The sequence below is a fragment of the Dromiciops gliroides genome, chromosome 2 (assembly GCF_019393635.1).
Source record: "Dromiciops gliroides isolate mDroGli1 chromosome 2, mDroGli1.pri, whole genome shotgun sequence".
Taxonomy (NCBI): domain Eukaryota; kingdom Metazoa; phylum Chordata; class Mammalia; order Microbiotheria; family Microbiotheriidae; genus Dromiciops; species Dromiciops gliroides.
Genome location: NC_057862.1, coordinates 360,994,003 through 361,013,035, shown reverse-complemented (window position 1 = coordinate 361,013,035; position 19,033 = coordinate 360,994,003). Strand labels below are relative to the sequence as shown.

General features: G+C 42.2%; 1 protein-coding gene across 1 annotated transcript; it reads left to right on the top strand.

Annotated features, from left to right (window-relative positions):
- The first annotated feature begins 13,567 nt into the window (after positions 1–13,567).
- On the top strand, positions 13,568–16,947 carry GDF5 (growth differentiation factor 5). The gene is given in 5 exon segments (XM_043980774.1): positions 13,568–14,549; positions 16,029–16,164; positions 16,166–16,200; positions 16,203–16,823; positions 16,826–16,947. Coding segments are annotated over 5 exon segments (1,533 nt in total). The 5' UTR covers positions 13,568–13,930.
- The last annotated feature ends 2,086 nt before the right edge of the window (positions 16,948–19,033 follow it).

Below are 19,033 nucleotides of genomic sequence, written 5' to 3'. Positions count from 1 at the left end.
AAGAAAAGAAATATCAAAAACACAGATACCTTCTGGGTCTGAGAAGTTTAAGCATGTCTTTAGGAACATGTGCAGAAAGGACCAAATGTGTCCTTAGGTTCACCTTATGACATGTAAACCCCAAAAACACACCTCCAAGGAAAAAGGTACCTGCCTCAGAGGTTGTTTTAGGACCCCAGGAAGTCCAAATTAGGATAAGACCTCCCATGAACCTCCCACAAGGAGAAGATTAAGATAATGAGGAGATAACCTACTCTTTTTCACTATAAAGATAATTCTTCTTCTCCCCCCCCCCCATATGGCGACATCTACCTCCATGGTGCTCTCCCTACGGTCAGCAGGGTCAGCAGTCTTTCAATAAAACTTGGGAAACTGAGTCAGTCACTGAGTCTTATAATTCTTTGGGACTCCTCATGATCAATCTTATCAATTAAATCCACCCCCCCACCCCCACATCAAACAGGTGGCTTTATATTTGATCATGGATTATAATAGGAAGCCCAATGGAGTTCATTGAGTAGAGATGTGTTGTGGTCAGGCATACCCTTTAGGAAAACAACTTTGGGAAGCAGAGTCATTGTAGAATAGCAGAAAGAAGTACAAGCAGAGTTCTGCCTAATAGAACTCCAGGAAAGATCAGGAAAACGCCCCAGATTAAGTCCTGATTTAAAAATACAAAGAAAGAAATCACAGTGCATCATATGCCAGCCTAAATGAGCTTAGGGAAATAGAAAGGTCTGTGAACACTGGGGACTTGGTTTGATAAGGGGCACATTGCATACAACATTCTAACACCTAGCAAAGAGAACTGTGGTTGTACATGGAAGGACCCCAACCTTGTGTTGAATGTGGAAACAGTTGCCAACTAGCGGCTTTGTCATTCTCTACCTAGTTACAGGTGATAGATTTAAAGTAGACAGTGGAGTGGAACTATGCCTAGGGGTTACCTTTCAGGATAAGGTTTAGATGTAGGCCCTGGGCTTTGTACTGAGCTAGGAGAAGTTCAGAAGTAAACAGTAGTTTTGAGGCCCTAACACACCAGGAATCAGCAAGGTCTTAGATGCCTAAACGTAGAATAATAAGCTCAGGAATCCTAGACCAAAGTTTTGTCACTTTGAATCTACAGAACTTTCTAGCTGGCTAATTATAGTTGAAGTTTACTCAAATTATAAACAAGGCAAACCCACAGATCCTTTGCTTAGACCCAAACCTAGGTCAGGAACTTGAAGATCTTGGATGAAAAGGGAAGGATCAGACCTTGCCCTGTATCAGACCACTTTAGGAACACTTAAAACTTTTAAGTCGACAGCCTGAGTTTTCCTTGAAATCCTGGAATACACAGTACGCAATACTCCACAAGCAAGCATCAAAGGACCGAAGAAGACAAAAGTATAGTCCAGAAATTCTCCCCAGAAGTGCAAAGAACCATCCCTGACATAGGCTAAATGTAAAGTCTAAAGTTAAGAAGCAAACCAGAAGAATGAGCAAACAAAAAAGAATCTTACCATAAAGTGTTATTATGGTGATAGGGACTCATAAGACAAACCTAGAAGAGAATGGATTCCAAAACATCTACAAACAAAGTCTCAAAAAAATGCAGTTTGGCTACAAATCCAAACAGAATTTCTAGAAGAGATAAAGCAGAATTTAAAAAGAGCTGAAAATTATTTTAAAGGCCAAATGAGAACAGTAGAGGTAAAAATGGGAAAAGCTATGAGGATGATGCAAAAAAAGATTGGAAAAAGAACAGGAGATACAAAATCGTACCCAAGGCAAAAAAAGCTCTCTGAAAAATTAAATGGAACAAATCAAAGTATGAGTCCATGAGACATCAGAATAGTTAAAATAAAGTCAAAATGATATAGGAGGCAAAAAAGGGGGGTTAACAGAAAAACCTAGGTCCAAGCTGCTAATTCGAGATATGAGCTCTAAGAGGGATTCAGACCCCAGTTAATGGGATAACTTACAAGTCAGGATTGCTAAATGCACTCTCTCTCTCTCTTGTTTTGTTGTTTGTTTTTGTAAGGCAATTGGGGTTAAGTGACTTGCCGCAGGGGTCACACCTGCTAGTATAGTGTCTAGTGTCTGAGGTCAAGATTTGAACTCAGGTACTCCTGAATCTAGGGCCAGTGCTTTATCCACTGCGCCACCTAGCTGCCCCTGCTAAATTCTCTTACCCACAGTAATCAGTACCCATAACAGGAACAGAGGGAGCTAGGCCATGAAGACCTTAAATAAAATGACAGGCTATAGAAATTCAGACTAGAAATAAATGATAAATGAAGATGTTTTGAAACTAAGCATGGGAATCAGAAAGAGACATGTGCAGAAAAGGCCAAATTTGTCCCCAGATTCACCTTATGAAATGTAAACCCCCAAAACACACCTCCACAGAAAAGGTACCCACCTGGGGGTTGGCTTAGGACCCCAGGAACTACAAATTAGGATAGCCTTCCCTTGTACCTCCCAAAGGTGGAGAACATTATAATGAGAAAGACAGGCCCTCCCCTGTACCTCCCTAAGGTGGAGATTATTATAATGAGACTGATAATCAATTTATCCATACTATAAATATAACTGTCTTTTCTTTTACTATTCGAGAGTTACCTTTCCACTATTCTGGTTCTCTCCCTGTGGTCACCCACAGTATTGCAATAAAACTTGGGAAACTGAGTCACTGAGTCTTGTAATTCTTTTGGGATGACCCATGATCAATTTGACCCTAATTCCAGCCCACATCAAAAAGACTGAAAGGAAGAAAGAAAGAAAGAAAGAAAGAAAGAAAGAAAGAAAGAAAGAAAGAAAGAAAGAAAGAAAGAAAGAAAGGAAGGAAGGAAGAAAGAAAGAAAGAAAGAGAAAGAGAATGGGAGGGAGGAAAGAAGGAAGGAAGGAAGAAAATATAAGGTATTGTCATGGGGGAAATTGATTGGTGTGGGGGTCCTTAGGAATTCCTCTTTAAAGAATTACACTCTCTTGCACACAAATCCAATTAGAATAAACTAATCTTTTATTTAGGTGCTAGAGAAAGGAAATCAAAAGAGAAGTCAAACTTCTCTTAAGGGGAGATAGTTCCAGAGACTTGGTTCTCTGAGATACCTATCTCTCTGAACAGGAGAAAGACCATAGCTTTTATAGATCGATGGGGTGATCACCTGAGCCCTTATCAGGGGTGGGCTTAGAGAAGCTGGGCAAGGAAGGGTGATCACCACCTGACAATGGAAAGTTCCCTTTGGGAGTGAGGAAAGGTTTGAATGAGAGGAGTTCTGGACTTCTCTGTCACCTTGGTGCCACTCAGGCAGCCTCCACACCTAATAGGATTATCTCTCTGAGGGGTGGGGGAGACACTTCTTTAGGTGTGTCTGTGTCTGTCCTTTGGTTTGGTTTCTCAAGAAGGCTCCTTGAATTCTCCCAGAAAACTTCTGAGGTACCCCAGGCCCATAACAGTATCTTTTTGTTTTGGTTTGTTTGTTTGTTTGTTTTTTTGTTTTTGCAGGGCAATGAGGGTTAAGTGACTTGCCCAGGGTCACACAGCTAGTAAGTGTCAAGTGTCTGAGGCTGGATTTGAACTCAGGTCCTCCTGAATCCAGGGCCGGTGCTCTATCCACTGTGCCATCTAGCTGCCCCCCCATAACAGTATCTTAAAGAAAAAACACCTGATCTGGAAAACAAATTGAAGAGACATAATTTAGAATCACTAAACTATCTGAAAACCATGACCATAAAAAAACCCTAGATATCATATTCAAGAAATGATCAAAGAAAACTGCCTGGGTCTCTTAGGATCAGTGGGCAAATTAAAAATAGAGAAAACCCATGGTTTACCTCCTGAAAGAAACCCAAAGTTAAAAACTCCCTGGAATATAATAGCCCAAATCCAGCATTTCTAGGTCAAAAGAAAGTTACAAGTAGCCAAAAAGAAAGAATTTGTGTGTCAAGGAACCACAGTCAAGGCTATACAAAATTTATCAGCCACTACTATAAAGAAGCAAAGAACTTGGAATATAATATTCCAGAAGCAAAAGATAAGGGTTTGCAACCAAGAACAACTTACCTAGCAAAACTGAGTGTTATCCTACAAGGGGGAAAATGGATCTTTATTGACAGAGAAAATTTTCAATCATTCCTGATAAAAAGGCAAGAACTAAGTAAAAACTTTGAAGTAAATGAAATGGATGAATATTTACAAAAATATACAATTCCCAAATGAGCAAAATAAAAAATAGAGGGCTTAAATAACCCAGTATTAGAAAAAGAAATTGAACAAGTCACAGATGACCTCTAAACAATGAAACAAAACAATGCAAAAAACTGAACCTGATATACTTCCTGATATACTTAAAAGTGAATTCTATATTGTTGGTATTCTTGCCTCAAGTCTCTCCCCACCCCAGTTTATCCTTCACTCAATTATCAAATCAATATTCCTAAAGCACAGATCTGACCATGTCATGAGCCCCCCCATTCAATAAGTTCCATTACTCCCTAGTGACTCAAGGATAAAATATAAAATACTTTATTTAGCTTTTAAAGTTTTCTTGTAACCTGAACTTTCCTACCTGTTCAATCTTACACCTTACTCTCCTTAATATACTCTGTGATCCAGTGATTGGCCCCTTTGCTGTTCTTTACACACAACACTCCATCTCCTGATTCTAGGCATTTCTCCTCCTGGATATCCTTCATGTCTGGAACTCTCTCCCTCCTCATCTCCACCCTGACTTCCTTCAAGTCTCAGCTAAAGTCCCACCTTCTTTAAGAAGTCTTCCCCAGTCCTCCTAAATTTTAGTGCCTTGCTTATTGACCCCCCCCCAGTTTATCCTGCATATATCTTCTAGATATTTCCCTTAGTGGGGTCGTCTAGATAAGAGATAAGTCTCTTTGTCCAAGACTGATTGAGGGGAATCATGTTCTCCAGTCCTTCATTAGAAGACCACCTTTCATTATAATATTCATCTTCTCATTAATCTTAACCAATCAGAATTGATTGTCACCCTCAGGAACACCCATTCTTCTAAGGGCATATTCATATTGAGTGGTTCTATAAGGGGTCTTTGGCATTCAAGAGTGCCACTGACCCCTTTTATTAGTTATATGCTAACATGATTAATAAAAATAATTATTCAGAAACTATATCTATTGAATTTTTCATATGTCACAATATTTGATACATTTGGCAGTTATTTTGAATATAATTTATTTTTCTGTCTTTTCGTACTGGGTTTTTTGGTGATGTTCAGAAAAGATGATGATTTTTTTTTTTTTTGCGGGGCAATGGGGGTAAAGTGACTTGCCCAGGGTCACACAGCTAGTAAGTGTCAAGTATCTGAGACCGGATTTGAACTCAGGTACTCCTGAATTCAGGGCCTGTGCTTTATCCACTGCGCCACCTAGCCACCCCCAAGGATGATGATTTTGATGGCTTATTTTATATACTGCTACTTTACTGGTTTTTAATTGTTTCAGTTAGTTTTTTGGTTGACTTTCTATGGTTCCCTAAGTAAACTATTTTATATCATCTGCAAAAAGCAGCTAACTTTGTTCCAAATCCCATGTACTTTCCATGGTACAGTGTTCCACGAAGCCATCCCTGATCGCTTCAGTTCTCCATATCTTAACTTCCTTATGAATTCTTAAAGCACTATTATACCTCACAGTTTAACACTTGTTGCCTGTATTGCTTAATGTCTGTTTCATATGTGTAAAGTATTGATTGAAAGAGTTCTCTGGTCAACTTGATGAGCTCATGGAGAGGTCAGCCTTTGGGACTGTAACGATTGCAATGATGCCACCGGCTGAAGAGTTACTGTAGGAAAGCTCCGCCATGAGGAGAAGGCATCTGAGGGCAAGCCATGTGGTCAAGGTCCTTGGCGTTAGGAAGTGGCTCATGGGTACTGTCTATCAAAACTACCAGCCAATCAATGTGAGGAGCCTCCCATTTCTAGGAGGAGGACACAAAGTAGGAAGCAGACACTGGCGGAGGGGTTCTTTCTCTTTTGGTTCCTGACCTCACCATGGCAGGTTGGATGATGGGGTCTCTTAGAAATAGTTAGATTTTTACCTTTCTCTCTGATCCTAATGCTCTTTAATAAATACTTAAACACTTAAATACTCTTGCTAGAGCTTATAATTTATTGGCGACCACTCATTAGATTTTAGATAATATAGCTAGAATTTTAGCCCCTTACAGGACTTCACATCTCTTTATGAAGTATATGAATATTTTCCTTGGTGCCTCATGAAGGATCAGCCTCAGTAATTGAGAATGGATTGGTTGACTTGTACTAATGTTGGGAAGAGCTACCTCCCTTTTTTCCCCTGGGCCTATATTTAAAAAAGCAGATCAATTGCAAAGTCACCCTTTGTCTGTGAGAGTAGCAAACATAAGTGACCAAGAGGTTGATGATGATCTCCCCCACCTAGAAGCTGCTAATGGCTGCCTTAGGGGCAGTAGCCAGATGGTTGAAAGAAGAAATCTTGGACCCCAAAATTAAAGTTTGGTGATATAGCCTATTAGAGAAAGAAAGAGTTCCTGGTCAGTGTTAGACTCATGGTTGCCCCTCTAGCAACCCTAAGTTAAAGAATTGAGGGATCAAACTTTCTAAAGAGAGGAGAGTTACTAGGCAATAACAGTCTTTTGGAGAGGAAGATGCTTGGAATCCAGCCTTTTGGAGAGAGTCAGGGAGCCCCTGGGCTGCACTAGAGAGAATAGGCTTTTGCATGTGAAACTAGAGGCTCAGCAAGGTATGAAAACCATGACACAGGGGAGTAAAAAGCCTGAAGTCCTCCTCTATTACTTTGAGCAATTCAGGAGGGGAGTCTTGGGACTCACCAAAATATCATGGAGCTTGCTGGCTTAATAACCATATGATTATTTCCCTTCTAAGTGGAGTATAAAGTACAGGGTGGTGCTTAAGTTGGAAGGACTTTGGAGGCCTGGGGGAAGGTGGTATGCTTCAGAGAGGAAGAAAGATGGTAGGGATTGTTTTGGGTTACTGTGGGCCCTCTATGTGGTTTTTGGTTGTTGTTTTTGCAGTTCCCATGAGGTGGAATAAAGAATGTCCTGTATCTGATGTGCAATGTTACCTTGAACGCTTGAATAGGACTTGGGAACTCTTTTATCCACATATGTGGAGACATAGATAGAAGGTATGATCAATTTTCTCAGAGGCATCTCTGGAGGAAGATAAAATTAGCTAAAAAAAGTTAGCAATTTGGGAGGAGGGGCTCTTTCCAAGATTGAATCCTAAATTTTTTTTTGCACCCTAAGAGTTTGGGGGTGATATGCCATGGGTTACATCTCTTAGTTTTTGTTTCCTCAACTATATTGTAAACTTTTTAAAAAATCATTTTTATTTCATTAGGTATTTCCCAATTACATGTAAATTTGGGGGGGGGGCAGGGCAATGAGGGTTAATTGACTTGCCCAGGGTCACACACCTAGTGTCAAGTGTCTAAGGCTGGATTTGAACTCAGGTCCTCCTGAATCCAGGGCCCATACTTTATCCACTGCACCTAGTTGCCCCTGTACATTTATTTTATTTTTTTTATTTTTATGTTTTTGTTTCTGTTTAAATTTTTTAAAACAATTATGTTTTTAAAACTTTGAGTTTCAAATTATTTCTCTTCCTTCTACCACTCTCCCTGCCTTGAGAAGTCAAGCAATTTGATATTGATTATACATGCGAAGTCATGCAAAACCATTTCCATATTAGACAAGTTGCAAAAGAAAACAATAAAAATGAAAGAGTAAAAAAAAAGTTTGCTTCAATTTGCATTTAGAGTTTATCTCTGGAGGTGGATAGCACTTTTCATCATGAATCCTTTGAAATTATCTTGGGTCATTGTCTTAATCAGAGTAAATAAATTTTTCACAATGGATCATCCTTACAATATTGCTGTTACTGTGTACAGTGTTTTCCTGGTTTTGCTCACTTAGTTTTACATCGGTTCATATGTCTTCCCAGGTTTTTCTGAAGCCACCCTGCTCCTTATTTCTTATAGCACAATATTATTCCATCACAATCATATACTACAACTTGTTCAGCCATTTCCCAATTGATGGGTATCCCCTCTATTTCCAATTCTTAGCTACTACAAAAAAAAGTTTCTGTAAATATTTTTGTAAAAATAGGTCCTTTTTCTTTTTCTTTAATCCCTTTGGTATTGCTGGGTCAAATGGTATGCTTAGTTTTATAGCCTGTGGGCATAGTTCCAAATTGTTCTCCACAATGTTTGGCCTAGTTCACAACTCCACCAATAGTGCATTACTGTTGCAATTTTTTTTCTACATCCCCTCTAACATTTGTCATTTTCCTTTTCTGTTATGTTAGCCAATATGATAGGTGTGAGGCAGTATCTCAGAGTTATTTTAATTTGCATTTCTCTAACCAGTAGTGATTTAGAACATTTTTCATGGATTGTTGATAGCTTTGATTTCTTCTTCTGAAAACTGCTTGTTCATAGCCTTTGACCATTTATCAAGTGGGGAATGAGTCATTCTTATCAATTTGGTCAGTTCTCTAAATATTTGAGAAATGAGGCTTTTATCAGAGAAACTTGCAGTAAAAATTTCCTCCCAGTTTTGTTTTCCTTTTAATTTTGACTATATTAGTTTTGTTTGTGCAAAAGATTTTTATTTCCTGTAATCAAAATTATCCATTTTATATCCTGGGATGCTCTCTATCTCTTGTTTGGTCATTAAATCTCCCCTTATTCATAGATGTGCTAGGTATATTTTCCTGTGCTCCCTTAATTTGTTTATGTTATCACCCTTTAGATCTAAATCATATATCCATTTTGACCTAATCTTAGTATACAGTGTGAGGTGCTGGTCTATACCTAGTTTCTGATGAACTGTTTTCCAGTTTTTCCAACAATTTTCGTTAAATGTTGAGTTTTACCCCAAAAGGTTGGATCTTTGGCTTATCAAACACTAGATTATGATGGCCATTTAGTATTGTATATTGTGTATCCTATTCCACTGATCCACCACTCTGTTTCTTAGCCAGTACTAGATTGTTTTGATGACTACCACTTTGTAATATAGTTTGAAATCTGGAACTGCTAGGGCACCTTCCTTCAAATTTTTTCATTGATTCCTTTGATATTCTTGATCTTTTGTTATTCCAGATGAATTTTCTTACTATATTTTTTAGCTCTATAAAATAATTCTTTGGTAGTTTGATTGGTATGACACTGAATACATAAATTAACTTAGGTGGAATAGGTCATTTTTATTTTGTTGTCCTCAGCCCTATCCATGAGCAATTAATATTTCTCCAGTTTTTTTAGATTTGTATATTTTTGAAAAGTATTTTGTAATTGTGTTAAAATAATTCCTAGGTTGGTCTTGGCAGGTAGACTCCCAAGTATTTAAATTGTCCCATGGATATTTTAAAATGGAATCTTTTTTCTATCTCTTGCTGCTGGGTTTAATTGGTAGTATATAGAAATGCTTGATGATTGTTGTGGGTTTATTTTCTATTCTGCAACTTTGCTGAGTGATTATAAACTCATTAAGAGTGAATACTAACCTCAACATTGAGTGTATGATCTACTGTGAAGGGACTATATCTTCTCACCAATAGCAATGGCACAGAAGAGTTTCCAGGGAACTCGTGATGGAAGAGGATCTCCACATCCAGAAAAAAAAAAAAAAGAAGAACTGTGGGGGGCGTATAGACTGCTAAATGAACCATACTATTTCATTTGTTTTTTTGCAGGATGTTGTTATTTTCTATTTAGAGGTTATCCATCATTGCTCTGAATTTTTTTACTCTTATAACATGACTAATGCAGAAATAGGATTAAAGGTATTATGTGTGTGTATATAAATATAATAAATATAACCTATATCAGATACCTGCTGTCTAGGGGAGGGGGAGGGGAGGGAGGGGAGGGAGGGAGAAAAATCTGAAATTGTAAAGCTTGTATAAACAAAGTTGAGAACTATCTTTCCATGTAACGGAAAAAAAAATTAAAAAACTTTATTAATTAAAAAAAAAGAGTGAATACTAGGGGGACTAGATGCGCAGTGGCTGAAGCACCAAGCTCTGAATACAGAAGGACCTGAGTTCAAAATCTATCCTCAGATCACTTGAACACTTACTAGCTGTGTGAATCTTGGGGCAAGTCACTTAACCCTCATTGCTCTGCAAAAACTAACAAACAAAAAAAAAGAGTGAAAACTAGTTTTCATTAATTTTCTTTTTTTGACATAATTTTCAGTTGCACAAAACTGTGTACAAAGAGCTGTTCAATCAGAAAACGTGGAATCTCATAGGATAGTGTTGGATTTGAAGTCAGAAACAGATTCAAATCCTGCCTCTGATATTAATTAGCTATGTGGCCATGGACAAGGCACTACCTCTCTTAGCCTCAATTTTCTTATCTTTAAAATGGGAATAATAGTACCCACCTAATAATGTTGTTGAGGCTCAAATTAGAAAGTGTATTAATGTGCTTCACAAACTTTAAAACACTATGTAAATGTCGATAGTCATTATTAATAAATACTTGTTGGGGCAGCTAGGTGGCGCAGTGGATGGAGCACTGGCCCTGGAATCAGGAGTACCTGAGTTCAAATCTGGCCTCAGACACTTGACACTTACTAGCTGTGTGACCCTGGGCAAGTCGCTTAACCCCAATTGCCTCACTAAAAAATAAATAAATAAATAAATAAATAATAAATACTTGTTGATTGATAGATTGAATCTCTTAAAGGGCACGTTTTCTATTCCAGGTGTTTCTACCTTATGCTGACCTAAGATAATTGACAAGGGCAGAAGCACCTTAGTGTCTTTATAGATAGATAACCAGCTAGACTTTTTAGTAAAATTTTAGCCTCTGTTTCCTCCTATATAAAATGGGCATGATAATCCCTGCCCTTCCTAAATCACAGGGATATTGTGAGATTAAAATGAAACCATTAATAGGCAATGTTCTATAAAATGAAAAGTTTTCTACAAAAAAGCTTTTCTACAAAAGAACAACATACTCCCTGATGGTAGCTATCTAAGTGGAAGACAGTCTTAAATAGCAATAAAGCTGAGGTTTAATGCAGTAGGAATGGTGGTACTACCTTGTCAAAGCACCACCTTCTTTTCTTTTAACAAACAAATAATAAAAGCAAACACTTGCAAGTATAAACATCTGCAATCAGATTCTGGTGTTGTTTTGATTAACTTTTTGCAAGGTTTTATATTTTGTTTTGCTTGTTTTTGTTGTCTGCTTTAAGACAAAATTTATTAATAGAAAAACCAAATGTAAGAACTTGCTATTATTTTCACGCCTTGAATTTCAGACAGAGTGACTGCTTCCCATGGCTCCCATACTCTGCCTAGAGTTAGACATTAATATTGTTGACATATAAGGGAGACGTAGGGGGAGACAGGGGAGGGGGGACCAGGGCTCTGGGTCCCAGCAATTAAAGATGTCGGCACTGCCAGAGGCAGCATCTGGTTGCAATTACCAAAGGGGACAGAAGTGATTAGTCACCTTTTTAAGAGCCAAATGTGTCCCTTGGGCATTTCCCCTGAGAGTGCCTCCCACCCTGTCCCCAGGCCTTCTCTTCTCTCCCCCTCCCCATCCCGGAAAGCCCCCTCCTCACTGATAATGTCCTATGTTTTGAATGTGTTCAGTGTCTCCAGGATTCCCCTGCATTGGAGGGGGTGACAGGATTGTCTTCAAGGAGTCTCAGAGAACTCTACATACAGTGAACTCTATGAGTTCTACAGCTTTCTTAACTTAGCTTTTCTCCTTTGGAGTTCCTGCAGCCTTTGTCCTGAAGTCTCACTTATCCCAGTCTTATTCCAAGGCTTCACAGCTCTTTTGTTCACCATTGGCCCCATTTGCTACCAAGGGCTAGGGCAAGTGTCACATCATTAAGCCTTGTTTCTAGGACCCAGGTCTTCTGATGTTCATTGCTATAGCTGGACCAGTGAGTACTGGGTATTCCTAGAGACAGGTTTTACTTTTCCTAAACCTTAGGATCTAAAGAAGCTTATTTCCTAGATCTTTCTGGCAATGACAGTGGAAGACTCATTTCTCCAAGGACAATTTGAAGTTGGGATGGTATGAGTAGAATCATTCTTCTTTTCTTTCCTAGACTTGCTATAGCTTCTCTGGCTTTCACTTCCTCTGTCTAAAAGCCCAGAAGCTTGAACTAAAACTGGCTTTGGATGACTTTTGAAAATCAATGAATTCCTGGGGGTGGCTAGGTGGTGCAGTGGATAAAGCATCAGACATTGACTACTTTTGCGACCCTGGGCAAGTCACTTAATGTCTACCTACCTCATTTTCCCCATCTGTAAAATGGAAGTAATAATAGCACCTACCTCCTAGAATGTGAATTTAAGGTTAAACTGATATTAAAGGGTGCTTGCAAACCTTAGAGAGCCAGTATAAATGCCAGCTATCTTTATATCATCGTCATTATATCATCACACCCAGACTAAATAAACCTTTTCTTCTTCATTAGCTTCCCTGCCCCTGCCAGACTGTAGTGTCCTGCCAATGTCGGCCTAAGGCTTTCAGGAAACTTCCTGTTTTTGATTTGGCATTTTAAAAAAGCACCTGAATTCCCCCCGTAAATTTAAGGAGGGCACCTCAGACTACGTGGTTGAAAGTTTCCCTTGTCCTGCAGGGGTCACTGCGCTCCAGGGCTGGGCAAATCCCGATCCCTAACGAAGGGCGATCAAGTGCGCTAACGGGTAGGAAACTTGGGAGCAACCTCTGCAAACCATCTGCACCTATGTCCCCTGAGGGAGTGGGGTCTGCAGGGGTAGCATGCACAGGGTGATATTCTGGGGTCTGAGCATCCTTTAAGCTTTTTCTTGTGGAATAGAAGAGGGCGTATCTGTCTCCAGGTCACCACAAGTTTATTAAAATAAAAGGAGCTGTTGGTAAATACTGCTGACTCTGTTACGTGCCCCCTCCGTTAGGCCCCAGACTCAGAGGCTGGGTTGTAACTACTTTAAAAACACTCCAAGGACTTGACTTTGAAAACCCAGAACGCTCCCCCCCCCCCCCCCCCCTTGGTGGTGTGGCTTAAGACCCGGGAATTGCTTTCTCCTCTGGAAGGGGCTGGATCTGCACAGCCGAGGTGGAGGCCCCGTGCTCCTCCCAAGGCTCTAGGACAGCCCTTGGCATGAGGGTCCCACTGAGCCATCCCCCACCCCCAATCCCCTGTGTGAGTCACAGTCCGTGAAAGGGCAGAGACGACTTTTTTTTTCTTTCACATAAATATATCGTACTTAAATTAGTTTAGACAGCATGACATCAGAGAGTAATTAAATTGGTTTTTGTTGGAATTCCGTTTCCAATTCCTGAGTTCAGGTTTGTAAAAGATTTTTTTTTCACTGAGCACCTGCAGGCCTGTGTGTGTGTGTGTGTGTGTGTGTGTGTGTGTGTGTGTATGTGTGTGTGTGTGTGTGTGCGTGTGTGTGTGTGTGTGTGTGTGTGTGTGTGTGAAATATTTTCACTGGAAAGGATTCAAAAGTTAAAAAAAAAAAAACTGGAGCCCAGAGGCAGCATTACGCCATTCTTCCTTCTTGGAAAAAACCTTCAGACTTAAAACAAGCCTCCTTCAAACCCTCCGTCAGTCCTGCAGGAGAAAAGGGGCGGTCGGCTTTCTCCTTTCAAGAACGAGTTATTTTCAGCTGCTGACTGAAGACGGGCGCACGTCTGGTTACAAGAGCGTTTCCACTATGGGACTGGATACAGACGCGCAAGGGGCAGATTTAAAGAGTCTCAGACTGAGGAGAAAGCCCTTCCCGCTGCTGCTGCTGCTGCTGCTGCTGCCGTTGTCGCTGCCGCTGCCGCTGCTGCTGCTGCTGTCTTTGAGGTTTCGTTCTTTTCATGGTTTCTCCTGCCAAACCAGAGGTACCTTCGCCGCTGTTCTCTTTGGTGCCATTCAGCGGCAGGTTAGAGGATGAAACTTCCAAGACTCCTCGCTTTCTTGCTCTGGCACCTGACTTGGTTGGACCTAGATCTTATCAGCACTGTTCTGAGTGCCCCAGACCTGTCACAGAGAACCTCAGGGTCCAGACCGGGATTGGCCAAGGCAGAAGCCAAGGAGCGTTCCCCCCCGGCCAGAGGCAGCTTCAGGCCGGGGGGACATGGCTTCAATGGGGCAGCCACTAATGCCAGGGCAAAGGGCAGCGCCAGCCAAGCTGGAGGCCTACTACCCAAGAAGGATCAGCCCAAAAAGATGCCCTCGAGAACCGGAGGTCCTGAGCCCAAGCCAGAATTCCCCCAGGCAAGGCAGGCGGGAGCTCGGACTGTGACCCCCAAAGGGCAGCACCCTGGTGCCAAGGTTCCTCCAAAGGGTGGCCCCAGTTCCAGTACCTTCCTACTGAAAAAGGCCAAGGAGCCGGGGCCCCCAAGCGAGCCCAAGGAACCATTCCGACCGCCCCCAGTCACGCCCCATGAGTACATGCTCTCCCTGTACAGGACGCTATCGGATGCTGATAGGAAGGGAGTCAATGGCAGCGTGAAGCTGGAAGCTGGGCTGGCCAACACCATCACCAGCTTCATAGACAAAGGGCAAGGTGAGAGGCAATGTTGACCCCAGGCCAAGGAGGGATGTCTAAGGGAGTGTGTTCATCTCCCAGTGCACCAGTTACACATGCCAGAGGTTACCTCTTGAATTGTTGTGCATCTGGCTGTGTGGGCGACATGCACTAGGGACATCTAATTGTAGGATGAAAGAGCAGGAGGGGACCCTAGGGTTCATCCAGTCTAGGTCCATCAGTTTACAGATGAGAAAACTGAAGTTCCGACAGGGTGAGAGACTTGCTGAAGGCCACAGTGAATTATTTGCATGATCTTGGATGAGAACTCAGGTATCCTGTTTCTCGGTTCCTTGTTCTTCATTTGCATGGACTCTCCTCCCTTAGTTCTAGATGAAGGTAGATTAGAGGTGTGTGGGGGGCATATTGAGGGGAACAGGGGATTCATTGTAGAGGAGGTGGAATATCAGCTGGGGGATGGGGTGGCAGAAGAATACCATCCATGAATACTCTCCTAAACAAAACTAAATGGTTTGGTACTTTCATAACCCAGGAGAACATAGGCTCTCCTCACTTTTTGCAACCATAGTGTTCAAGATCTTGTTTCAGTCTTGCCGCTTAACTCTCTTATGGCCTCATACAGGTGACTTACTTTTTTGGGTCTTGGTTTGTCCCCATCTAAAAAAAAAATAAGGGGTTGTACTAGATGGTTTCCAAGATCCTTTTCATCTGTGAGTTTCTAAAATTCTATAATTCTTAGAACTTCTACTTAAGTGCCTTCTGGGAGAAGTCTGGTCAAGGGGGAAGAACATACTCACTAAGCACTTGATGTTGGGGGAGGGGGTGAGGCTGAGCCAGGCTCAGTGGCAGCAAGCCTGGTTGGGGTGGGGGAGGTAGCCTGGCTATGTGCCCAGTCAGGGAAAGCTGTGATTCCTTCAGGACTCATAAAGTAAGTCCCCATGTCCCCTAGCACTGAAGTCGCTCAGGGAGGGGAGATGAAGAGTTTAAAAGTCCAATTAGTCACCTTCTGAGCCAACATATGAATATTCCCCGGTGGCAAATTGGTATTTAGGAAGGATAACACACTCATTCTGACATATACTGAAACTCTTTTGTAGATGGATATCCTTTGAACAGTCATCTATAAAGACATATTCACTCATCCGATGAATATAACACATACAGTTCACACAGGCAGGATATTGGCTTCAATACAGTTATACATTCTCTCTGTCTCTGTCTCCCAGGATACATGCATACCCTGAGTATAGAATGTGCTTACACAGATACCATCACACATTTGCTTGCATCTAAATGCCCACAATGGATATGCTAAGGTATTTGTTACTTGGTAAATTTTCTTCCTTTGTACACTCTTAGAATGTGGGGTCCCAACCCCTGTTCTGGTAGAGAAGATGTTGAAGGAGTTTTTTTAGATTTAGTAGCCCCTACCCCTGTACACTACAGAGATTATTTTTGTAGGAAGTATCAAGAATGATCCTGTTTCTTTCTCTCTAGATGACGAGGCCCTGCAGTCCAGGAAGCAAAGGTATGTGTTTGACATCAGTGCTCTGGAAAAAGATGGATAGTAGGGAGCTGAATTACGGATTCCCTAAGGAAAAAAGCCCTCAGCATGGGTCAAAGCCATCTATCCCTGGAAGGCCAGCCCAGCTGAAGTTGTCTAGCTGTCCCGTGGCCGGCAACCGGGCATCTTGCTTGATGTACGTTCTGTGCCAGGTCTGGATAGCCCCCGTTGGGAAGTATTTGACATCTGGAAGCTCTTTCGAAATTTTAAGAACTCTGCTCAGCTGTGCTTGGAGTTGGAGGCCTGGGATCGGGGCCGTGTCATGGACCTACGCAGTGTGGGCTTTGACCGAGTTGCCCGTCAGGTCCATGAGAAGGCCTTGTTTCTGGTGTTTGGCCGCACTAAGAAACGTGATTTGTTCTTCAATGAAATTAAGGCTCGCTCTGGCCAAGATGATAAGACTGTGTATGAATACCTATTCAGTCAGCGTCGGAAACGGCGGGCCCCACTCACAACACGTCAGGGTAAGCGACCCAGCAAGAATCCCAAGGCCCGTTGCAGTCGAAAGGCACTGCATGTCAACTTCAAGGACATGGGCTGGGATGACTGGATCATTGCGCCCTTAGAATATGAGGCCTTCCACTGTGAAGGACTCTGTGAGTTTCCCCTTCGATCTCACCTGGAGCCCACCAACCATGCTGTCATTCAGACTCTTATGAACTCCATGGATCCAGAATCTACTCCCCCAACCTGTTGTGTACCCACCAGGTTGAGTCCCATCAGCATCCTCTCATTGATTCTGCCAACAATGTGGTCTACAAACAGTAGGAGGACATGGTTGTGGAATCCTGTTGGCTGCAGGTAGCAGCATCACCCCTCCAGCCACCCACCGCCTCTCATGGTCAAGGCTGAGTCATGTGGGCCTCTCTTTTCCATCAGCATCCTACTTCCCAACCATTAATGAGGTGGGAGCTGCGAGCTAAGAGCAGTTTGTTACAATTTTGCTCTTGGAGGACGGGTAGTGCTTCAGGCCTTTTCTACTTTCCCTTTCCATGGACTCTGGCTAAAGAGCCCCTCACAAAGAGCATCTCTCCCAGAGGGCATGGTCCCATTTGAGGGACCCCCCCCACTCTGATCTGAATACCTCCTGGGCATCAAAGGGTCCTCTCACGAGGCACCAACATCAGTGCTGCTTAGACTTCCTGAGATAGGCTAATGCCCAGGAAGTACAGACTCAAGCTGATGGAGATATCAGGAGTTAATTTTCTTCAGGACGTCCCCTCTCAGTTCCAGACTGTCTCAGACTTCCACCAAATACCTTCTCCTCAGTCTCAGGAACCCCTAGGCAAGTCAGGCTACTTCTGGGGTCTTCAAGGGAAAGAGCATTGAATCTGACTCCTATACACCTAGAGTGTACAGTGATCTTTCTGTTTCCAGTTTGCAGAGGGAGGAGCTAAATGGGCAAGGGGTAGGGGAGCAGGGATGAGGGTTGGGGGAAGCAGGGATGGGGGACAGGGTATTAGGTTGTTATATTGTTAGATTAAACTGTACATTGGCCAAGATAAAGAGCAAAACCACAACTTACTGCTGTGACTGATTCACTCCATGCTTCTAAAGGTGATGTTTCCTACATTCGGAATCAGGGTTGGGGAGGGGGGTCCTTGCTTTTGTCCTCAGGTAGAGAGGGGTGGCAAAGATATTTCCCTTTCCACTCCTCCCCCAACCTGAGCTGTAAAACTGCCCACAGAAGGAGCTGGGCCTGGCAGCTCCCTCTGACCCCATTCCTTCTGCTCCCAAAGTTGTTTTGGCTAGAAGCTTCTCTCTGCTCCTGGGTGAAAAGAGCCGTCTTTCAATTTAGTTTTCTCACTAAGAGAGCTGCCAGATCAGGTTCTTTAAAAAAAAAAAGTCTTTTCAGTCTTTCTTTAAAAGCAATATAGGAAGAAAAAAGTGACTCATTTGTTAACCTGGGAGTCTCATCCTCAGCACTAAATGACGACCCCTGTACATTATCTTAAGTGACTTCTTACACACTAAGGATTAATAAACCCTTTTGTTTTTGACCTATAAGAGGACTCTGGGGTATAGAACTCCTTGGTTGTGGGGTTCTCAGAAATAGAACCATCTTAGGCATGAAGACTTAAGAGATATGGGACGTTAAACTTACTGAGATGTGGGGAAATCAGGGATATGGTGCTCCCTCAGGTATGGAGACTGGGGATTTGGGAACCTGAGGGTTGAGGGGACAACCTCAGGTAAGGGGGCTTAGAACGTAGAATCTCCCCAAACTATCAATGTGGGCCCCTTTTAGATGCAGGCACTTGGGATGTGGCCTTTTCAGGTGTAGGTTCTCCAAGGTTTGGGGGCTCCCTCAGGTTTGAAAAATTGGCATAGTTGACAGGAAGGAGTATAGACAGAGGAAGAGTAAGAGTAAAGACAGACTACACTGCTGGTCCAGCAGGGGCAGAGTGGGGCTTGGAGACATCAGGGGTCCAGAAAGAAGTGAAAGGTCACAGAAGAGCAACTGAAGATGAACTATTCAAATGTCTATAGGAAATCTGGAAGCCAAATAAAAGGAAAAATATGAGAGTCCAGGCTGATGGGCAATCAGAGAGCCCAAGGTGGGGGAGGGTGAATGATCAAATGTGAATGACTTACAGGGACATTCATTTCTTAGGCTATAACCCCTGAATCCTTGGAAGTCTTGGGAAGAACTAGAGTCAGCATTACATGATGCCTTCCTTTGAAAAAAGCTGGGGGGGGGGTTTCAGCTAGGTGGTACAGTAGATAAATCACAGGCCCTGGATTCAGGAGGACCTGAGTTCAAATCTGGGCCTCAGACACTTGACACTTGCTAGCTGTGTGACCCTGGGCAAGTCCACTTAACCCTCATTGCCCACATAAAAAATAAAATAAAATAAAATAAAATACTACCCCAAAAAAGAAAAAAGTCAGGAAATCGGAGTTCTAGTTCTGACTGCAGCTGACTAGCTGTATGATC